This window comes from Alnus glutinosa, chromosome 3, assembly GCF_958979055.1.
Source record: "Alnus glutinosa chromosome 3, dhAlnGlut1.1, whole genome shotgun sequence".
In the NCBI taxonomy this organism is placed as follows: Eukaryota; Viridiplantae; Streptophyta; class Magnoliopsida; order Fagales; family Betulaceae; genus Alnus; species Alnus glutinosa.
Window position 1 is genome coordinate 5,119,977 of NC_084888.1, and position 18,574 is coordinate 5,138,550.

Below are 18,574 nucleotides of genomic sequence, written 5' to 3' on the forward strand. Positions count from 1 at the left end.
TAGTATAAAAATTTGTTGAAAGCTTACTATGGTATGTAAAAATAACAAATAGGTCATAATTAATGTACCCAATTTTTGTTCATTTTTTTATGAAACCGTCAAATGTCATGTTATTACGAATTAAATTATAACACATGTCATTCATAATAAAAAAAAATACATAATATATAAATTTTTTTTTTAAAAAAAAAAAAAAAAAAAAAACTGGAAATGGGGTGTGGCTGAATCACCTCCTAGAGAAGAGAAGAAGAAAAAAAAAAAAAAAAAAAAAAAAATAGTAGGTGACCGAATCACTTCATTTAGCCTAAAAATGAGACTCCACCAGTCCACCACCATCTTTTCTAGTTTTTTTTTTAATTATTATTATTATTATATATATATATATACACCATCTTCTTCTTTTTTCGTCCGAAATTTGGACAGAAATTAAGTACAATTACCTGCTTGTTATTTTAAATCCGGCAGTCAACTCTCAACAAATTTTTATACCAAAAAGAGGCTTAGTGAATATCGGTATAACCAAGTTCACTGATTTGACATTTTTCTCTAAATAAAACGCTAAAATAAACTTTTCCTAGTAGAAAAGGCCACTCTTTCTCAAAGCCCGGTTTCAATTTTCGCCCGGCTCTTTATTTATTTATTTTTTTTTTCGCGCTTCGTGAGCGTATGTGACCGTACGCAGTTGTGCTTGCTACGGCTACTCTCTCAAGTCTCAACTATGAAATTTCTGAATCTCAAACATTCTTTGTCTCAGTTATCCTCCAAGAGAGCTCTCGCTTACTCCTCTCAGAAATCCCAGCTGAATGAACAACCTCTTTCTCAGAAAACTTTCTTCAAGTCCAACGCCAAAGATTCTCTCATATCCAGGTTATGCGAAAACAAGAATTTCAAAGAAGCCATAGACATTCTCTGCGAACAGAAGCGCTTAAGAGATGCGGTGCAGTTGCTTGACCAAATTGACCGACCCACTGCTTCGGTATACTCAAACCTCATACAGCTCTGTCTCCAGCATCGTGCTCTTGAAGAGGGCAAGAAGGTCCATGCTCATACCAAAGCCTCCGGGTTCGTGCCCGGGGTTTTCATTTGTAACCGTTTTCTTGATATGTATGTTAAATGTGGGAGTCTTGGGGATGCGCAGAAAGTGTTCGATGAAATGGGTGAGAGAGATTTGTGTTCTTGGAATACAATGATTAGTGGGTATGCAAAAATGGGGAAGCTTGGAGAGTCGAGAAAATTGTTTGATGAAATGCCCGAAAGAGATAATTTTTCTTGGACCGCAATGATCTCGGGGTATGTTCGCCATGACCAGCCTAAAGAGGCTTTGGAATTGTACCGGATGATGTTAAGACATGATAATTCAAAATCGAATAAGTTCACGGTATCTGGTGCTCTTGCCGCCTCAGCAGCGATTCCAACTTTACGTACTGGCAAGGAGATTCATGGTTATATAATGAGAATTGGATTGGATTCAGATGAGGTGGTTTGGAGTGCTTTATCAGATATGTATGGGAAATGCGGGAGTATTGAGGAGGCTAGTCGCATTTTTGACAAGATGGTAGATAGAGACGTTGTTTCATGGACGGCAATGATTGGCAGATACTTTGAGGATGGGAGGAAGGAAGAGGGATTTGCTTTGTTGTCAGAGTTGATGAGATCGGGGATTAGACCTAATGAGTTTACATTTGCTGGGGTTCTAAATGCCTGTGCTGATCATGCTGCAGAGGACCTGGGCAAGCAGGTACATGGGTACATGACTCGAATAGGGTTTGATCCCTTTTCATTTGCAGCAGGTGCTCTTGTTCATATGTATTCAAAGTGTGGGAATATTGAGAATGCAAAAAGGGTGTTTAAGGGGATGCCTCGGCCAGATTTAGTTTCGTGGACTTCCCTGATTGTTGGATATGCTCAGAATGGCCAACCGATTGAGGCGCTTAAGTTTTTTGAGTTGCTTCTCAAATCAGGTACTCAGCCTGACCACATTACTTTTGTTGGGGTTCTTTCTGCTTGTACGCATGCTGGATTTGTGGATAAAGGAATCGAATACTTCCACTCAATAAAGGAAAAACACGGGTTAACACATACAGCAGATCATTATGCTTGTATCATTGATTTATTGGCCCGAGCTGGCCGATTTGGAGAAGCTGAGAATATTATTAATAAAATGCACATGAAGCCCGATAAATACTTGTGGGCTTCCTTACTTGGTGGTTGTAGAATTCATGGAAACCTTCAACTTGCAAAGCGAGCAGCAGAAGCATTATTTGAGATAGAGCCTGAGAATCCAGCTACCTATATTACTCTGGCCAACATCTATGCTACTGCTGGTATGTGGAGTGAGGTGGCAAAGGTTAGAAAGGCTATGGATGACAAACGAGTGGTAAAGAAGCCAGGTTTGAGTTGGATTGAGATCAAGAGAGAGGTACATGTATTCTTAGTGGGAGATAAATCCCACTCAAAGTCGGATGAAATACACAACTTTTTGGGAAAGTTGTCAAAGAAGATGAAGGAAGAAGGATATGTCCCTGACACAAATTTTGTGCTACATGATGTTGAGGAGGAGCAGAAGGAGCAAAATCTCTCCTACCACAGTGAGAAGCTTGCGGTTGCATTTGGAATCATTTCAACTCCACCAGGAACGACAATCAAGGTTTTTAAGAATTTAAGAACTTGTGTAGATTGCCACACTGCCATTAAATTTATTTCGAAGATTGTTCAAAGAAAAATAATAGTGAGGGATTCAAATCGGTTCCATACTTTTGAGAATGGAAGCTGTTCATGTGGAGACTATTGGTAATTCAAGGCACCTACAGATCCGTGATGCATTTCTGCATGATGTCAGAAAGATAAGGGGAATCGTGTTTCTATAAGCTGTGCGTTTTCCGCAAGTTCTTCTGGATTCATTATTTCGGATGTTTGTGATATATTTGATTATTCCTTTTGTGGCCAAAATTAACAGAGCTCCTTTTTGGTCAAAATATCCTGCCATATATACCAGTCCTATGTAACACACCCCTCACAATCCATCTCTAGTGTTCTTTCATGTTTCGCAACCAAATTATCATTTTGACCATCAAAGCATCGGGTGAGGCCTGTTGATATAAGAACTAGAGTCTAACCATCTTTAAACTCCATGATTATTTTATCTGTCTTCTCTGCTTGTGAGCATCTCGAATGTTAGGAAGTATAGCTGCAGCCATAGTCAAACAAGTGCCCCATGCAACATGCTTGGGTGGGTGATTTCTTGTTCGTCAAATATATTTGCCTGCCCCAAACTCCATCCTAATTCAATAATTCTCTCTTTAAACATTTGAATATTTGGCGAGTTCATCTGGTCACCTTGCACTGCTTTGCAGCCTCTAAAGATAGTTCTTCTGTCTTTACAAGAAGATGATTGTAATCTTTATTAAATCGACTTTCAATTAAATTAACATTTTATTAAACCAATGGTACATGCTAAATTTCATATTAATTCAATATGAAATTTACTAATCAATCAAAAGCTTATGGACATAAATTTATAAATTTTCTACAAACTAGGTTGTAGTTCCTACAACCTTTACACCAGAAAAATGAAACACTTGTATGTATTCAATACCTTACACATTTCTGTATCTGGGAAACAGTGTGCCGGGAAACCAACGGAAAAAACTCAAAAGCGAAACGATCCAATTCCTCTTGAACCCAGAAACCACAGGCAACTCCTTTCTGGGAATACCATCATTATCAACAGGTCTCTGATGATGATCACCCAAACCAATTGGATGGAGACTTCTACCCGGATTCAATATCTGAAACGGAGAACACGCAGCAATATGGGTTTGACGAATGCGCTCTACCTCAACCAGGATCCGCATAAGATCCTCTGATTGCCCGACCGGAAGTTCAACATCAATCAGCCAGCGAAGTGCAGCTTGCAGTTGATGGAGCTTCTTGGAGTACCTGTCCCTTCGGCAGAAATCCCAGCAAGCTATCTCCGAGCACTTGGAAACAAGCTGCTTCGCATCATCCAGCAGTCGTTTCAACTTCTGGATTTCATCCTTGGGCGACTCTCCCAACTCTTGGCTTAACTGTTCGATCCTAGTGATCTTGGGAATTAGAATTTTGACTGTGCTTTCGAGGTCTACGAGCAAGGGTTTAAACCTAATGGCTCTCTCTTTGGTCTCTCTTACAGCTTCTAAAAGATTTCTGGCCACCTCTCCCAGAGTTATCTCTAATATGACTTCTGCCATTTGCTCTACCGCATTAACTTCGGCCAACACGAGCCTCCATTTATGGAGAGAGAGAGAGAGAGAGAGAGAGAGAGCAATTTGGTTGGTTGCATTGGTTTGTTTCCAAGCAGCTTCGACTTTGCTTCGTAGAAATTAATTATGTTCACCGGATCGGAGGTTGCGTGCGTGACATTGGGTTAAGAAAAATGCTATGTTTTCTGGAAATAAGTAAGGATCCGACTCGGTCCTATATTCTTCTCCACTCGGTAGAATTATATATGTTCACTGGAAATATACAAGGAGCCGACTCGGTCCTATTATTCTCTACTCTGGAAGCTACAACCCTTTGAATCTTTCCACTATTAATTGTCGGACTGAATGTTGCAGTTTACTAGTCTAATTTCTTCCTGAAGGCCTATTCTTTCAAGTGGATAAAATTGGGTTTGAGATTTTTTTTCTTTTTTCTTTTTAATCTAGTTTATTAAACTTAATGTGCCCAAAGTGAATGTGATCAGAGTTTATATATATTTTAACCCTGATTTGGAAGAAAATTTTAGCCTTGTACAAAAGGAAGATTAAATTACGTACACAAGGAATCAATATAAATGCAAGACTTTTAGCAGCCAAAGCTACTACAAACGTAAAGAAGATACATACATAGACGTCCTTATGCAAGTAATTAAAGGAACTATTCAACCTTCTTCTCCTTCTTCCTTTCTACGATCCTGTTCTTCATGTTCTTTACCACCTTCTCATCAACCATGTCATAGAATCTTCTGGCTTGCCCCTTCACCCACTCCTCATGCCTCTTTATATTATCCTCGTACTTCATATATAATACTGGAACAGTCATGCCCATTACAATACCTGCAATAATAACAATTCCCCACTTGAAAGAGAGAGCGGCAGTGAGACAAGAGAAAGAAGAGGTTTCTCTTCAAAGAGATTACCTGTGTAAATAAGTGTTAGCAGATCGGTGAGAGTTCCCACATAGGAGAGTAACCCCAAACCAGCAACAGTTCCTGCAAATACAAACCACTCTCTCTCTGCACTCACGCGGAACATCCATCGGATTCCCTCCTCAATCCATGCTCGAATCCAATTCGCCATCTCAAGAGCTGTTTCCTCTGAAATTTCCAACCCCGACATGTCTGACGGGTCTCTGTATATATCCAAAATAATCAACTCTCTCTATATATCCCATTCAGGAAAAAAAAAAAAAAAAAAAAAAAAACAGGGGAGCTAGTTTGATTGTACGTAGGAGGAACTTACTTGCCAAGAAGCCTAAGAATATTGCCCCAAAGGAACAGTGAAACGACAATGAACATGGCTGCCCATGAAATAATAGTGATGAAGTTGAACTGATAGACTTCCATAAGCACCCATGCTGCTGTTGCGATTAAGAGAACCAACAAACTTTGCTTCTTTCTCTTCCATAGGATTATATCTCTCAGAGCGTCTGTGCCAAAACAGAATCGATGGATCAGTGTACGTAGTAGGTGTAGGGGGGACAAATAAAGAGAAGTAAAAGCTTAATTACCTGATGCGGGCAATGAAGATTGTGATGTAGTAGATGTTAGAGATAATATGTTGGTTGTCCCACATTGCCTAAGTGAGGAGAAGCTTTGGCCATTGGCTTATATAAAAGCTTCATCCTCTTGTCCCACATTGCTAAGATAGAAGACTCATTTCTATTCTAGTCTCTATAAATAAGGGAGCACTCATTGTATTCAACTCATTCAAAACAAACCTTAAACTTTGGAATAACGGAAACATGGTCAAACGAACTCCGTTTTGGTCGATTTAAAATTCTGAACGCTCATCTTGAAGTCCTCTAGCTACCCTCCAAATTTCATAATTTTTGGACTTTATTTGGTACCCGAAAACATCCGTCAAAAACACAACCCCTGTTCTGGACGGAAATTCACATTATTCATTATTGGGCCATCTTTGAACTTAACCCAACCCATTCCAATTGCTATCCACAAATCCAACCCATCTATCACATGTTATCTTCCTATGATCATGATGATTACATGAGTCACCACCCAACTCAACATGTGAAAGACCTATTTTTATACCATAAGAATACCATTGATAAATGCATGTGTGTTTAATCATTTTAGTTGGATGATTAAATATGATAGTGGAAGATATAATGATTCAACACCTAGTGCAACATTCCACTACATTTATTCCCTCCTCCTCTCATGATGAAAGAATAAAAGATGTCTAGAATAGAATCTAGAGCAATCATAAAATGAAAGTAGTCTAAACAATATCTTGTTTTAACTTGTCAAAGTAAACCAGAAACTTTGATTGACCAAAACTCAGTCATAACGAACTCGGATTGAGTTGGACCAAAAAGAGAAAGTGTTCATCTTGACATCATGTATCTACCCTCAAAATTTCACAGCGATCGGAGTAGTTTTGACCATCAAAACGTTGCTTGGAGTAAGCTGGTCTCTATTTGGACGAAAATTCATATAGCATTACTTAATACTTCCTTTGATTGTCAACTCATCACCCACTTCTCCTAATTTGTGCACTATCTCCCTAGTGGCCAAGCCATCATGAATGAGAGAGAGAGAGTTGGCTTAAATTTCATTTTCTTTAATGATAATGCAAATGCACTACCTTAGTGATGATGAAACCCACTTGCATTGGATGCACCAATTCTCATCCATTGGATCAAAACCTATCTACTTGATCCTAACCATTCATTCTCCTATAAATAAGCATGCAAGGCTCCTTGTTTTCCACACTCCTTCCTTCTTCTCTCTTCTCCCTTCTCCTGCTTTGTTGTTCTTCCTTTGCTCTCTTTTAATCAAGAGACGTAGAGATACTGAACAAGAGAGTGTGAGACCGTGAGATTGAGAGAATTACAAGGGAGAAAATCATGAGAGTAGGAAAAAAAAATACAGAAAGAAACCCGTCTCCGGCAGAGTTTTCTGGCTACTTTCCGGTGATTTTCCGGCGATTTTCCCGTGACCGAACTCATCGTTTTCACTAGATTTTCTAGTGAAAATTCTTATTTAATAAATCAAGAAACTATACAAAGCCCGATCCTGATATTAAGGGAAAATCCAAGTAAGGGAACCCTTTACCCCTTCTTAAATTATTATATTATTTTAATTATTCCTTTATTTGCAAAATTTCGATTAACTATTTTGATTCGGTATTTCAAATTATTTTATTTATATAAAGGATTTGTTGGTTTTGATATGAAAGTTTTGAGTATAAAAATAATATTCTTGAAATCGTGATTTTGAGTAAAAAACCCTCCAACACGTTGCTCTATATATACTAGTAAAGAATGAGAAAGTTTTGTGAGAAGATATACAAGAAAAGAATGAGAAAGTTTTAGGAGAAAAACTCTTTGAGTTATATATAAAGGAGAAATATTTTTGAAAAGGGCACGTGTGTGGAGGAGACTATTATTTGGGCCCTAGACCCACAGAGATTCGAGACCCTTCAAGATTTAGCTCGGTACCGTAGCTCGAGATGGAAGCGCACCCGCTGGTTCGCTTAGTGACAGCGGTATCTGTCTCTATGTCAGTCTAAGTGCACTTCAATTAATTAGCTGACGGGGGTGGAGCCTGTGGCCACAGGTAAACCGCGTTACTCACCCAAGGTCACAGCAACGACCGCGCAACCCTACGTACACAGGGCGTAATAGTGTATTGGGCATACTATGAGTAATGATTATTTCAAATATATATATATATATATATATATGTATTATCTTGTGTATAAAAAGGGAGTTTTTGACAAATGTTTTGGAGATATTTAAAAGGAGTTTTTGACAATTGTTTGAAGATTTTCAAAAGAATTTAACTCAACTGTTTTATGGTTGAGGATTCCTTACTGAGCATGTTTTTTTGTGCTCACCCCTTATTTTGTTTTTGTTTTCAGGTTATGAACAGAGAGACGTAGGTGGCCGGGATGGGATCTAGGAATGCATTAGGACATTTCATTTATATTACCCAAAATTTTCAGTTATTGTATCTTTTACAATTAAATGACCGTTTCCGCATTTATTAAAAACTCTGATATTTTGAAACCATTATTATTTTATTTATTTAAATCAGCATACTAGTTAAGATATTTGGCAGACCTTACGAATCTTTGCAGTTTAAAGAGAAAAGTGACGAACCTAACACATAGCGGTTTGGGAGCGTTACAGCTCTGTACTGGACTTGTTTTAAAAATCTGAATTTTTCCTTAATAGAAACTTTATACGAATAGCTTATAATTTCGAGGACGAAATTCTGTTAAGGGGGGAAGAATGTAATGCCCCAGATTTTTAAGACATATTTTTATAATAAAATTTATTATTTGAATAAATAATCATTCGATTTATAAACTATAAATATTTTTCAAACTGATTTTTAATGAACCGGTGTTTTGGAAAACTGATAATTATTTTTATCACCAAATATATATTACTGAGTTAATAAAATAGTAGACGGATAATTAACCGTAAAAATTTAATTACCCTATTTTCATAAATTGGTAATATATTGTTTAATATATATTTTTGTTTAATTATTCGGATAAATTATTTCATAAATTTCTCCACTCAGCCGCCCTCTCCACTCGGTTGTTTATGAATTTTCCACTGCAACAAATTGACAATCATCTTCTCCACCTTACAATTTTAATATTATCTGAACAATCATCTCCCTGGACAGTGCATCTTCCCTGAGCTATTGCGCTATCTTCGTGACCCAACCATAAGATTCATAATCTCCACTGCGTTTAATTAATCTCCCACCTTCTCCATTAGAGTTCAAATTAATCCTTCACTGCGAATTCATTAATCTCCCATTCTTCTCCAATTTGCTTCGAATGATTTCTCCATTGCACCAACTATTCCCACCTTCTCCACTCTGATATATTAATCTTCCACTGAATCGATCAGTGCAGCACTAAGTTCAGTGTTCACCAAACCAATTCCACTTCATTTTATTATAAACCACAGCACTCGATCGTTGTTCTATAAAAACTGGACATCTTCTCTGCAGAAATCGCACCCTCAGTTGCTGAGTTTCTTCTTTCTTAAACTTCATCTCTGTGTTTATCTTTGTTGCTCGAAACAAAGATTTGTGAGAGGAAGAAAAACAAACAGAATCGGTACATGAGAGAAAGAGAGAACCCGAACACCTCAAACCCGAAAACCCATTTAGACTCCTTCGTTCCTCCTAAACCGGCAGCAACCCGAGAGAGAGAGAGACCAAAACCCGGCAGTAACCCAATGACCCAGTGAAGCCGGATCTAACAATCCGACTAGCCGAGAGCCCAGCCGGCCGTGACCCCGATAAGCTGAACCTCGACGAATCAGCAGACCAGCAACCCAAAACCGTGAGTTAGAACCTTCAGACCCAAACTTGTGCAACCCATACCGAACCCAAATTTCCAGCCATCCGGCTTCAACCCAGAGGCTTTTCCGACGAAGTTATGGCCGTGAGCTGTGCCGCACCAGATTTCCAGCAACCAAGAATCGTGACCGCGTAGCCGTGTTCTAGCCAAACCTGTCGACATGAAGACTTGATTTGGCTATGTTTTCAGAAGGCTAGAGAACCTAACCCAGCCATCTCAACGGCAGTCCAGAAACCGTGAGCCCAGCCCGTACCACAAGCCCAGCAACAGCCCAAAACCATTAGCCAGAATTTCCATTTCTGTAAGCCCAAACCCGGAACCTGTGAACCCGATCGGCCCATTAACCATGAGCCTAGCCTTTAAAGCCCGGTTCTCAGGAACTATAATCCGAACCCAGCCCATAACCGAGAACCCATTTAACCCGTGATCCATAGCCCGAGTTCATGACCCACTGAACTGACCCGGATCCAAACCCGTGACCCGAACCGGAAAACCGACCCGCCGGCGACTTCTCCGGCGAATTTCCGTGACCGAACTTACTATTTTCACTAGATTTTCTAGATTTTCACGGGTATGGGTCCGGGTCTTCGGTTTTCTGAAATGGGTCGGGTTTGATGGGTTATGGTCTGACCGGGTTGGGCTCGGGTTATGGATTATGGGTTTGATGGTTATGGGTCTGACCGGGTTCTGGGTTAATGGGCTTCTGGTTCTGGTCTGGGCCGAATGGATTCAAGCTCATAGGTCCACTGGGTTGGTTGGGTTGCGAGTTGGGTCTTCGTGGTTCCGGGTTGGGCCAAGGTTCATGGGTTATGGGTTTGGGTTGCTGTGATGGATCATAAATGGGCTATGGTTTTGGGCTGGCGTGGGTCACAGGCTGAATCACTGCTGGGCTTAACAGGTCTGGACTGGGCCGTGGTCGGATTTTATGGGTTCTGGGCTACGGGTTTTGGGCTGAATGGCTCATGGTGTTAATAGATCAAGATAGAGACTCGGCGTGGATAGTTCGGGTAGTTCTGGGTTACTGGTTTCACGCCCTTCGGGTTCACGGGGTTCGGTTGGCAGGGTGGCTCGAGTCTGGGTTCATGCCGGATTTCAGCTCCAGCCGCCGATCGTGGAGGATCGGGGCGTCGTAGGCTACGGCTGTAGTATGGGCTTGCCGAGTTTGCTGAATCGGGGTCACGGGTCTGCTACGGGTTGCTGGAAAATCTGGATTCGGGGTCACGGACTTCACTGCTTCGGCTAATCGGTTGCTGGGTCAGACGCCGGAGGCCGGCTGGGTCGGGGTTACTGCCGGGTTTTGGTCTCTCTCTCTCTCGGGTTGCTGCCGGTTTAGGAGGAACGAAGGAGTCTAAATGGGTTTTCGGGTTTGAGGTGTTCGGGTTCTCTCTTTCTCTCATGTACCGATTCTGTTTGTTTTTCTTCCTCTCATAAATCTTTGTTTCGAGCAACAAAGATAAACACAGAGATGAAGTTTAAGAAAGAAGAAACTCAGCAACTGAGGGTGCGATTTCTGCAGAGAAGATGTCCAGTTTTTATAGAACAACGATCGAGTGCTGTGGTTTATAATAAAATGAAGTGGAATTGGTTTGGTGAACACTGAACTTAGTGCTGCACTGATCGATTCAGTGGAAGATTAATATATCAGAGTGGAGAAGGTGGGAATAGTTGGTGCAGTGGAGAAATCATTCGAAGCAAATTGGAGAAGAATGGGAGATTAATGAATTCGCAGTGAAGATTATGAATCTTATGGTTGGGTCATGAAGATAGCGCAATAGCTCAGGGAAGATGCACTGTCCAGGGAGATGATTGTTCAGATAATATTAAAATTGTAAGGTGGAGAAGATGATTGTCAATTTGTTGCAGTGGAAAATTCATAAACAACCGAGTGGAGTGGGCGGCTGAGTGGAGAAATTTATGAAATAATTTATCCGAATAATTAAACAAAAATATATACTAAACAATATATTACCAATTTATGAAAATAGGGTAATTAAATTTTTACGGTTAATTATCCGTCTACTATTTTATTAACTCAGTAATATATATTTGGTGATAAAAATAATTATCAGTTTTCCAAAACACCGGTTCATTAAAAATCAGTTTGAAAAATATTTATAGTTTATAAATCGAATGATTATTTATTCAAAACTGTAACGCCCCCAAACCGCAAAGGGTTAGGTTCGTCACTTTTCTCTTTAAACTGCAAAGATTCGTAAGGTCTGCCAAATATCTTAACTAGTATGCTGATTTAAATAAATAAAAATAATAATGGTTTCAAAATATCAGAGTTTTTAATAAATGCGGAAACGGTCATTTAATTGTAAAAATACAATAACTGAAAATTATGGGGTAATATAAATGAAATGTCCTAATGCATTCCTAGATCCCATCCCGGCCACCTACGTCTCTCTGTTCATAACCTGAAAACAAAAACAAAATAAGGGGTGAGCACAAAAAAACATGCTCAGTAAGGAATCCTCAACCATAAAACAGTTAAGTTAAATTCTTTTGAAAATCTCCAAAACATTTGTCAAAAACTCCCTTTTATAAATCTCCAAAACAATTGTCAAAACTCCCTTTTATACACAAGATAATATATATATATATATATATATATATATATTTGAAATAATCATTACTCATAGTATGCCCAATACACTATTACGCCCTGTGTACGTAGGGTTGCGCAGTCGTTGCTGTGACCCTGGGTGAGTAACGCGGTTTACCTGTGGCCACAGGCCCCACCCCCGTCAGCTAATTAATTGAAGTGCACTTAGACTGACATAGAGATAGATACCGCTGTCACTAAGCGAACCAGCGGGTGCGCTTCCATCTCGAGCTACGGTACCGAGCTAAATCTTGAAGGGTCTCGAATCTCTGCGGGTCTAGGGCCCAAATAATAGTCTCCTCCACACACGTGCCCTTTTCAAAAATATTTCTCCTTTATATATAACTCAAAGAGTTTTCTCCCAAAACTTTCTCATTCTTTACTAGTATATATAGGGCAACGTGTTTGAGGGTTTTTTACTCAAAATCACGATTTCAAGAATATCATTTTTATACTCAAAACTTTCATATCAAAACCAACAAATCCTTTATATAAATAAAATAATTTGAAATACCGAATCAAAATAGTTAATCAAAATTTTGCAAATAAAGGAATAATTAAAATAATATAATAATTTGAGAAGGGGTAAAGGGTTCCCTTACTTAGATTTTCCCTTAGTATCGGGATCGAGTTTTCCACTCTCCTTGTATAGTTTTCTTGATTTATTAAATAAGAATTTTCACTAGAAAATTCCGTGAAAACGATGAGTTCGGTCCCGGAAATTCGCCGGAAAAGTCGCCGGAGATGGGTCGCCGGTGGGTCGGGTTTCTGGTTCGGGTCACTGGTATGGGTCCGGGTCGGTCTTCGGTTCTGAAAGGGGTCATGGTTTGGGCTGGGTCAGCTCAGTGGGTTGGGCTCATGGGTTATCAAATTTCTGGGCTGGGCTTCACGGTTATGGGCCGACTGGGTTATGGGTTTCTGAGAACCGGGTTCCGGGTTGCTGGGTTAAATGGGCTGAATCACCACTGGGCTTAACGGGTTTCTGGATTGGGTTCGAGCTGGATCAGTTTTGGGCTGAGCCGTGTTGGACTACGGGTTTTGGGCCTTGGGTTCAATGGGTCAAAGGGGTTATGGGTTGATCAGATGGATCACAACTGGTCTGCTATGTCTGCACAATCGGCTTATGCACGCACGGTCTGGCTGAGTTGGGTTTATGGATTTCACGCTCTTCGGGTTCACGGGGTTCGGTTGGCAGGGTGGCTTCGAGTTTGGTTTCATGCCGGATTTCAGCTCCAGCCGCTGATCGTGGAGGATCGGGGCGTCGTAGGCTACGGCTGTAGTATGGGCTTGCCGAGTTTGCTGAATCGGGGTCACGGGTCTGCTACGGGTTGCTGGGTCTGCTGGATGGGTGCCGAAATTGCTGGGTTCGGTGGGTTGTTGGCTTCGTCGGGCTGCTGGGGTTTGGGTCGCCGTGGTTCATTTCTGGAAATCTGCTGGGCTTGGGCAGATTCGGTTCTGGATCGGTCAGTTCGCCGGATTGCTGGATCGGCTGGGCTCCCGGGTTGGTTGAGTTGGAGTCCACGGATTCTGGGTTGCACAACTTGTCGTTGACGGTTTGCTTGAGGACCGGCTACGGTCTGGGTTCACTGGGCTTCGGTTCTGGTTGCACAGAGTGGCTGATCGGCTTGGATCGGTTTCGGGTTTGAGGTGTTTGGGTTCACTGTCTCTCACTCTCAATCTCACAATTGATCTTAGTTCTCTGTTTCTCACTTGGTTTCTCCTTTCTCCATTTCTCCTTCTCTCATCTCTGTTTCTCTCTGACTTCCACAATCTCGGTGGTTCTCAGCTCAGAAGAAAAATGAAGAAGAAGGACAGAAAAGAAGGAGAAGAAACTGCAGAAGAAGAAGTGTGCGATTGTAGGAGAAAATGCCCAGTTTTTATAGAAGAACAATCGAGTGCAGTGGTTGATTGCCGCAGGTGGAGAAAGCACTGAGAATCAGTGGAATTGGTTTGGTGAGTGTTAGTGCGGCACTGATCGATCAGTGGAGAATAATGAAATTAGAGTGGAGAAGGTGGAAGATCAAATGCTGCAGTGGAGAAATTGTTTAAGTGCAGTGGAGAAATGGTGGAGTTTGGTCGATCATGGAGAAATTTGGTGATGTTAAATTAAGCCAGTGGATGCAGTGGTCGATTAGAGAAAATTTCAGTGGGGAAGGTGGGAGATTTGTGCGGCAGGTTGGTGATTAAAATTGCAGTGTATGCGTTTATTAAAAATGAAAGTGGAGGAATAATAAATAAAAGCAATAAAAGAAGAAGATGCTGAATATTAAAATATTATAAGGTTATTATTATTAAAATAATATATTATAAATTTATGAAAATAAGGTAAATAAATTTTACGGTTAATATCCGTCTATTAACTCAGTAATAAATATTTTTGGTGATAAAATATTGTCAGTTTATTAAAACACCGGTTAATAAAAATCATTTGAAAAGATTTATAAAACAGTTTATAAATCGAATAAATTTTATTATAAAAATATGTCTTAGAAATCTGAGGATGAAGCTTTTATATAAGCCAATGGCCAAAGCTTCTCCTCACTTAGGCAATGTGGGACAACCAACATATTATCTCTAACAGTAGACCATTACCCCACTAAGTCTATCTTAATGATCTAGCTCCTAAAGTCTACAGAACCTTATAACCTTTGCTCTGATACCAAAACTGTAACGCCCCCAAACCGCTATGGGTTAGGTTCGTCACTTTTCTCTTTAAACTGCAAAGATTCGTAAGGTCTGCCAAATATCTTAACTAGTATGCTGATTTAAATAAATAAAAATAATAATGGTTTCAAAATCTCAGAGTTTTTAATAAATGCGGAAACGGTCATTTAATTGTAAAAATACAATAACTGAAAATTATGGGGTAATATAAATGAAATGTCCTAATGCATTCCTAGATCCCATTCCGGCCACCTACGTCTCTCTGTTCATAACCTGAAAACAAAATCTGAAGTTTGAAGAATATTATTGAAATGAATTGAAGCTGATCGAAAATGAAGATGGGACGTGTTATACGTACTTTTCTTCTGGTTTGGAATTTTATTGAGTTGGTTTGGGTGAAGCGTGCATGGCTCAGAGTGGTTTTTAGGGTTACACGTGCGGACTAAAATGAAACGTGGAAGCCTTGTAGCGCTTGTGGCACCTTGAGCTGGTTACGTCGCAACAGCACATGGTTCATGTTTTTCAAAAACCTTTCAAAACACAACGCTTTGAAAATTATTAGAGTTTTCTTTTGGGTGTGTGATTTTTAAAAAAATTATAAATATTGAGATAATTTGTTTTTTAAAATTATGTTTGAATGAATTAGAAAATTTGAGACAAAATTAAAAAAAAAAAAAAAAAAAACAGTTGAATAAAATCTGAGTAGAATTTAATATTTGAAAATCAGTATTTAAAATTTTTTTCTCACCCAAACATGACCTAAGTGATCCAAATTATCCGCTAGTCTTCCTGTTAGAGTACTTGTAATAAGGGATATACAACCGGTTGCAGTTGTGGTTATTTGCTCATAACCACAACCGCAACTAGGGTCCCTAGTTATTATTATTTCAATAACCACAACCACCCACCGATTGCGATTTTTATCAACCGCCGATTATCCAGTTAATTTAAATTGGTTATTAACCAAATAACTAGCTTTCATATTTTATTAATTTTTTTTAATTTTCTTTTTCAGGAATCATCTTCTATATAGGAAATTGTCAAAAAAAAAAAAAATGATAAAGTTGGGAGGACTTTCATTGAACCATCACAGAAGATAAGTGACTTTGGTGTGAAGCTTAAGTTGTCACCTGTGCGAGCAGTGTTGGAGGGGAAGAGGGTTGCGGTTGTGGATGCCTCAATTGTGAGGGGAACAACTTGATTCCTCAAAGATTGTTAGGTTGATAAAGGAGTCGGGGGGGTAAGGAAGTTCACATGAGGATTGCAAGCCCACCAATTATCGGGGTCTTGCTATTATGGAGGGGATCCACCTAGCTAGCTCGGAGGAGTTGATTTCCAATAGGATGAGTGTGGAGGAGATTAGGGAGCATATTGGGTCAGATTCACTCGCTTTTCTGCCATTTGATAGCTTGACCAAGTTGTTGGGTGATTATTCTCCCAATTTTTGTTATGCTTGCTTCTCTGGGAAGTATCCTGCTGAGCCGAAAGAGGTTAAGGTCATGAGAAGGGTTGGTTCAATGAACGCCGAGAGACCAGTATGCAATGGACATCGATTAATTTCGGGTGCATTCAAAAGTGTTTTTTTTTTTTGGTAATTATATATAATAATAGAAACCGGTTGCGGTTACCGGTTTTTAAAAATGTAATAACCGATAACTGCAACCGGGTATCCAGTTATTTTCGATTTTTCGGTTTTTCGGTTTTTTCAGTTAGCTAGCGGTTACCGGTTATTTTCGATTAATAATTATCTAGCTTGTACGCCCCTACTTGTAATGAATTTTTTTTTTTTTAAACTGCTGCAATATGATTGAGGTTTGTTTGGCAAAAGGATTTTGTAGATATTTTTTTTTTTCTTGGCACTGAAGTGACGTAAAGATAAAAGAGTAATTTTAAGTGTTTTGTGTTATTTGTTAACACTTTCATTTTATTCTTTTGCTAAATACAAAAAATTATCCTAGTTAAAAGCATTGTCAAATGAACATATATGAGACTTTTAGAGTAACAAATTGTTTGTTTGTCTGTATTTTTTTTTTTTTTTTTTTTTCAGTTCATATGGTATAAAATAGTTTATCTTAGTGCACTCAGGATTAAAGGTTAAACTAGCATTTTAGGTTTAGAGGACCATGTCTCATAAAGTAAAGGTCACTAGTTCGAATTCTCACTCCATTCTCTAATGTGGACATGTAAAAAAAAAAAAGTTTGGAGGAAAAAAATTGATTTTAAAAGAATTATAAGGGTATTTAAAAAAAGAAAAAGAAAAAAGAAAGACATTGCCAATGTAGTTTCGTCCCTAATCACGATCTATACAATTTGGTTGCCTAAACTGAAGGCTATTCAGTATTCAGGCACATCTATAATGAGGAGACTGCAAGATCTATCTGCAGGCCCTCTCTATATAACTGCTCAAATTACTTGCAATTCAAACAGCCAATTATGATGGACTTGGACCATAATCTTCAAGTCATTAATTACATGCATGCCGGCCCAATAATTTTACAGAGTACGGATCTGAATTGTTACTATATCAGGCCCGAATTAGACACATTCAAACTTTAAGGGAAGCCCGGCCCATATTTTCTGTGTAGAAATCGATTGTTGTAACGTGGTCGTTTGGATGTTGTCGTTTCAGTAGACAACAGTAGAACTACATGGCAATAGAAGAGGCTATAGCGTCGTAGAAGTGAGTTTCTTTATTTTTTATTTTTAGGGATAACTCCGTAAAAGAGTATCGAATTATACGTTATTTTGAGATAATAATACTGAATTAGCAAACGTTTTAAATTGGAGTATCCACGTTTTTAAACGTCTTACTTAAAGGTACTCCATTAAGATTTGTTGTTAAATTATAACGGAGTACCCAAAATACCCATCTTTTTAGGAAAAGAAAAATGTTAGAATTTAGATGTTAGTCAGAAATTTGCAAAAATATTCATGCCTGAATCTTTGAAAATTTTATAATTTTTTTTTTATATAAAAAAAATAGATATTTTGAGAATTTTGGCAGAATTTAACAGCAAATCTTAACGGAGTACCTTTAAGGGAGACGTTTGGAAATGTGGATGCCCCAGTTTAAGACATTGCTAGTTCGGTACATTTATTTCAAAACGACGTATAATTGAATACCCTTATGTAAAGTTATCCATTTTTTTATTATAGATTTTTATATTTGAGTTTTTTTTTTTTTTTATGATGTTAACTGCCTTTTAAACAGTGGAATTAAATGTCAGGCTACAACCTTTGGTAGATTAGAGGTTGCTACTTTTGCAATGGGTCAAATTTTTTTTTGATTTTGATCGAGGAAGAGGAGGAAAATATGTATAAGACCAACTTTTCTTACTTTCTTTTTCTATATAGGAACCTTTCTTACAAAGAAAGTTTGCAATAAAAAGTTTTGAAGAATAAAAAAATTTAAGGGTTAAATATTTTATTGGTATATGTGGTTTGGAAACTTTATTTTTTGTTCTTTGTGCTTTCATTCATATTACAGATGGCACCTGTGGTTTGGAAAAAGATCAAATTAATATCTTCGTTAGTTTTTCCATAAAAAAAGTAACAATTGGACATGTGTCAACTCCTGAGAGTAGACATATGTCAAACTGGGAGCCACCCCTCTTTTCTCTTTTTTTTTTTTTTTTATCAATATTTTTTAATACTTCTTTTTTTTTTCTTTTCTTTTTTTAAGTTTTATTATTTTCAATTTTTTTATTAATTT

The 18,574-nt window shown here is 38.6% G+C and overlaps 3 protein-coding genes and 1 long non-coding RNA gene across 4 annotated transcripts; 2 read left to right on the forward strand and 2 right to left on the reverse strand.

The window, feature by feature from the left end:
• Positions 1-592: 592 nt before the first annotated feature.
• LOC133862709 (pentatricopeptide repeat-containing protein At4g37170) lies at positions 593-3,040 on the forward strand. The gene has a single exon (XM_062298562.1). The coding sequence runs from the start codon at positions 719-721 to the stop codon at positions 2,792-2,794; it is 2,076 nt and encodes a 691-aa protein (XP_062154546.1). The 5' UTR covers positions 593-718; the 3' UTR covers positions 2,795-3,040.
• Positions 3,041-3,388: 348 nt separating this feature from the next.
• LOC133862710 (RPW8-like protein 3) lies at positions 3,389-4,600 on the reverse strand. The gene has a single exon (XM_062298563.1). The coding sequence runs from the start codon at positions 4,227-4,229 to the stop codon at positions 3,597-3,599; it is 633 nt and encodes a 210-aa protein (XP_062154547.1). The 5' UTR covers positions 4,230-4,600; the 3' UTR covers positions 3,389-3,596.
• Positions 4,601-4,783: 183 nt separating this feature from the next.
• LOC133862711 (reticulon-like protein B13) lies at positions 4,784-7,009 on the reverse strand. Its single transcript, XM_062298564.1, has 4 exons — positions 5,749-7,009; positions 5,481-5,667; positions 5,159-5,370; positions 4,784-5,075 (listed from the first exon to the last, which is right to left on the reverse strand). Exons 2-4 carry the CDS (start codon positions 5,582-5,584, stop codon positions 4,897-4,899), a joined length of 495 nt encoding a protein of 164 aa, XP_062154548.1. The 5' UTR covers positions 5,585-5,667; positions 5,749-7,009; the 3' UTR covers positions 4,784-4,896.
• On the forward strand, positions 6,994-8,295 carry LOC133862712 (uncharacterized). Its single transcript, XR_009899280.1, has 2 exons — positions 6,994-7,298; positions 8,124-8,295. It is a non-coding gene; the product is annotated as an uncharacterized LOC133862712 (long non-coding RNA).
• Positions 8,296-18,574: the final 10,279 nt, after the last annotated feature.

What these genes read in the sequence shown, in the direction of transcription:
- LOC133862710 (XM_062298563.1), bottom strand. Translation starts at nt 4,229, where the DNA reads ATGGCAGAAGTCATATTAGAGATAACTCTGGGAGAGGTGGCCAGAAAT.
- LOC133862711 (XM_062298564.1), bottom strand. Translation starts at nt 5,584, where the DNA reads ATGGAAGTCTATCAGTTCAACTTCATCACTATTATTTCATGGGCAGCC. An exon ending in ATTCTTAGGCTTCTTGGCAA is followed by an intron (nt 5,371 to 5,480) that starts GTAAGTTCCTCC and finishes GGATATATACAG; the next exon opens with AGACCCGTCAGACATGTCGG. An exon ending in GCTAACACTTATTTACACAG is followed by an intron (nt 5,076 to 5,158) that starts GTAATCTCTTTG and finishes TTATTATTGCAG; the next exon opens with GTATTGTAATGGGCATGACT.
- LOC133862709 (XM_062298562.1), top strand. Translation starts at nt 719, where the DNA reads ATGAAATTTCTGAATCTCAAACATTCTTTGTCTCAGTTATCCTCCAAG.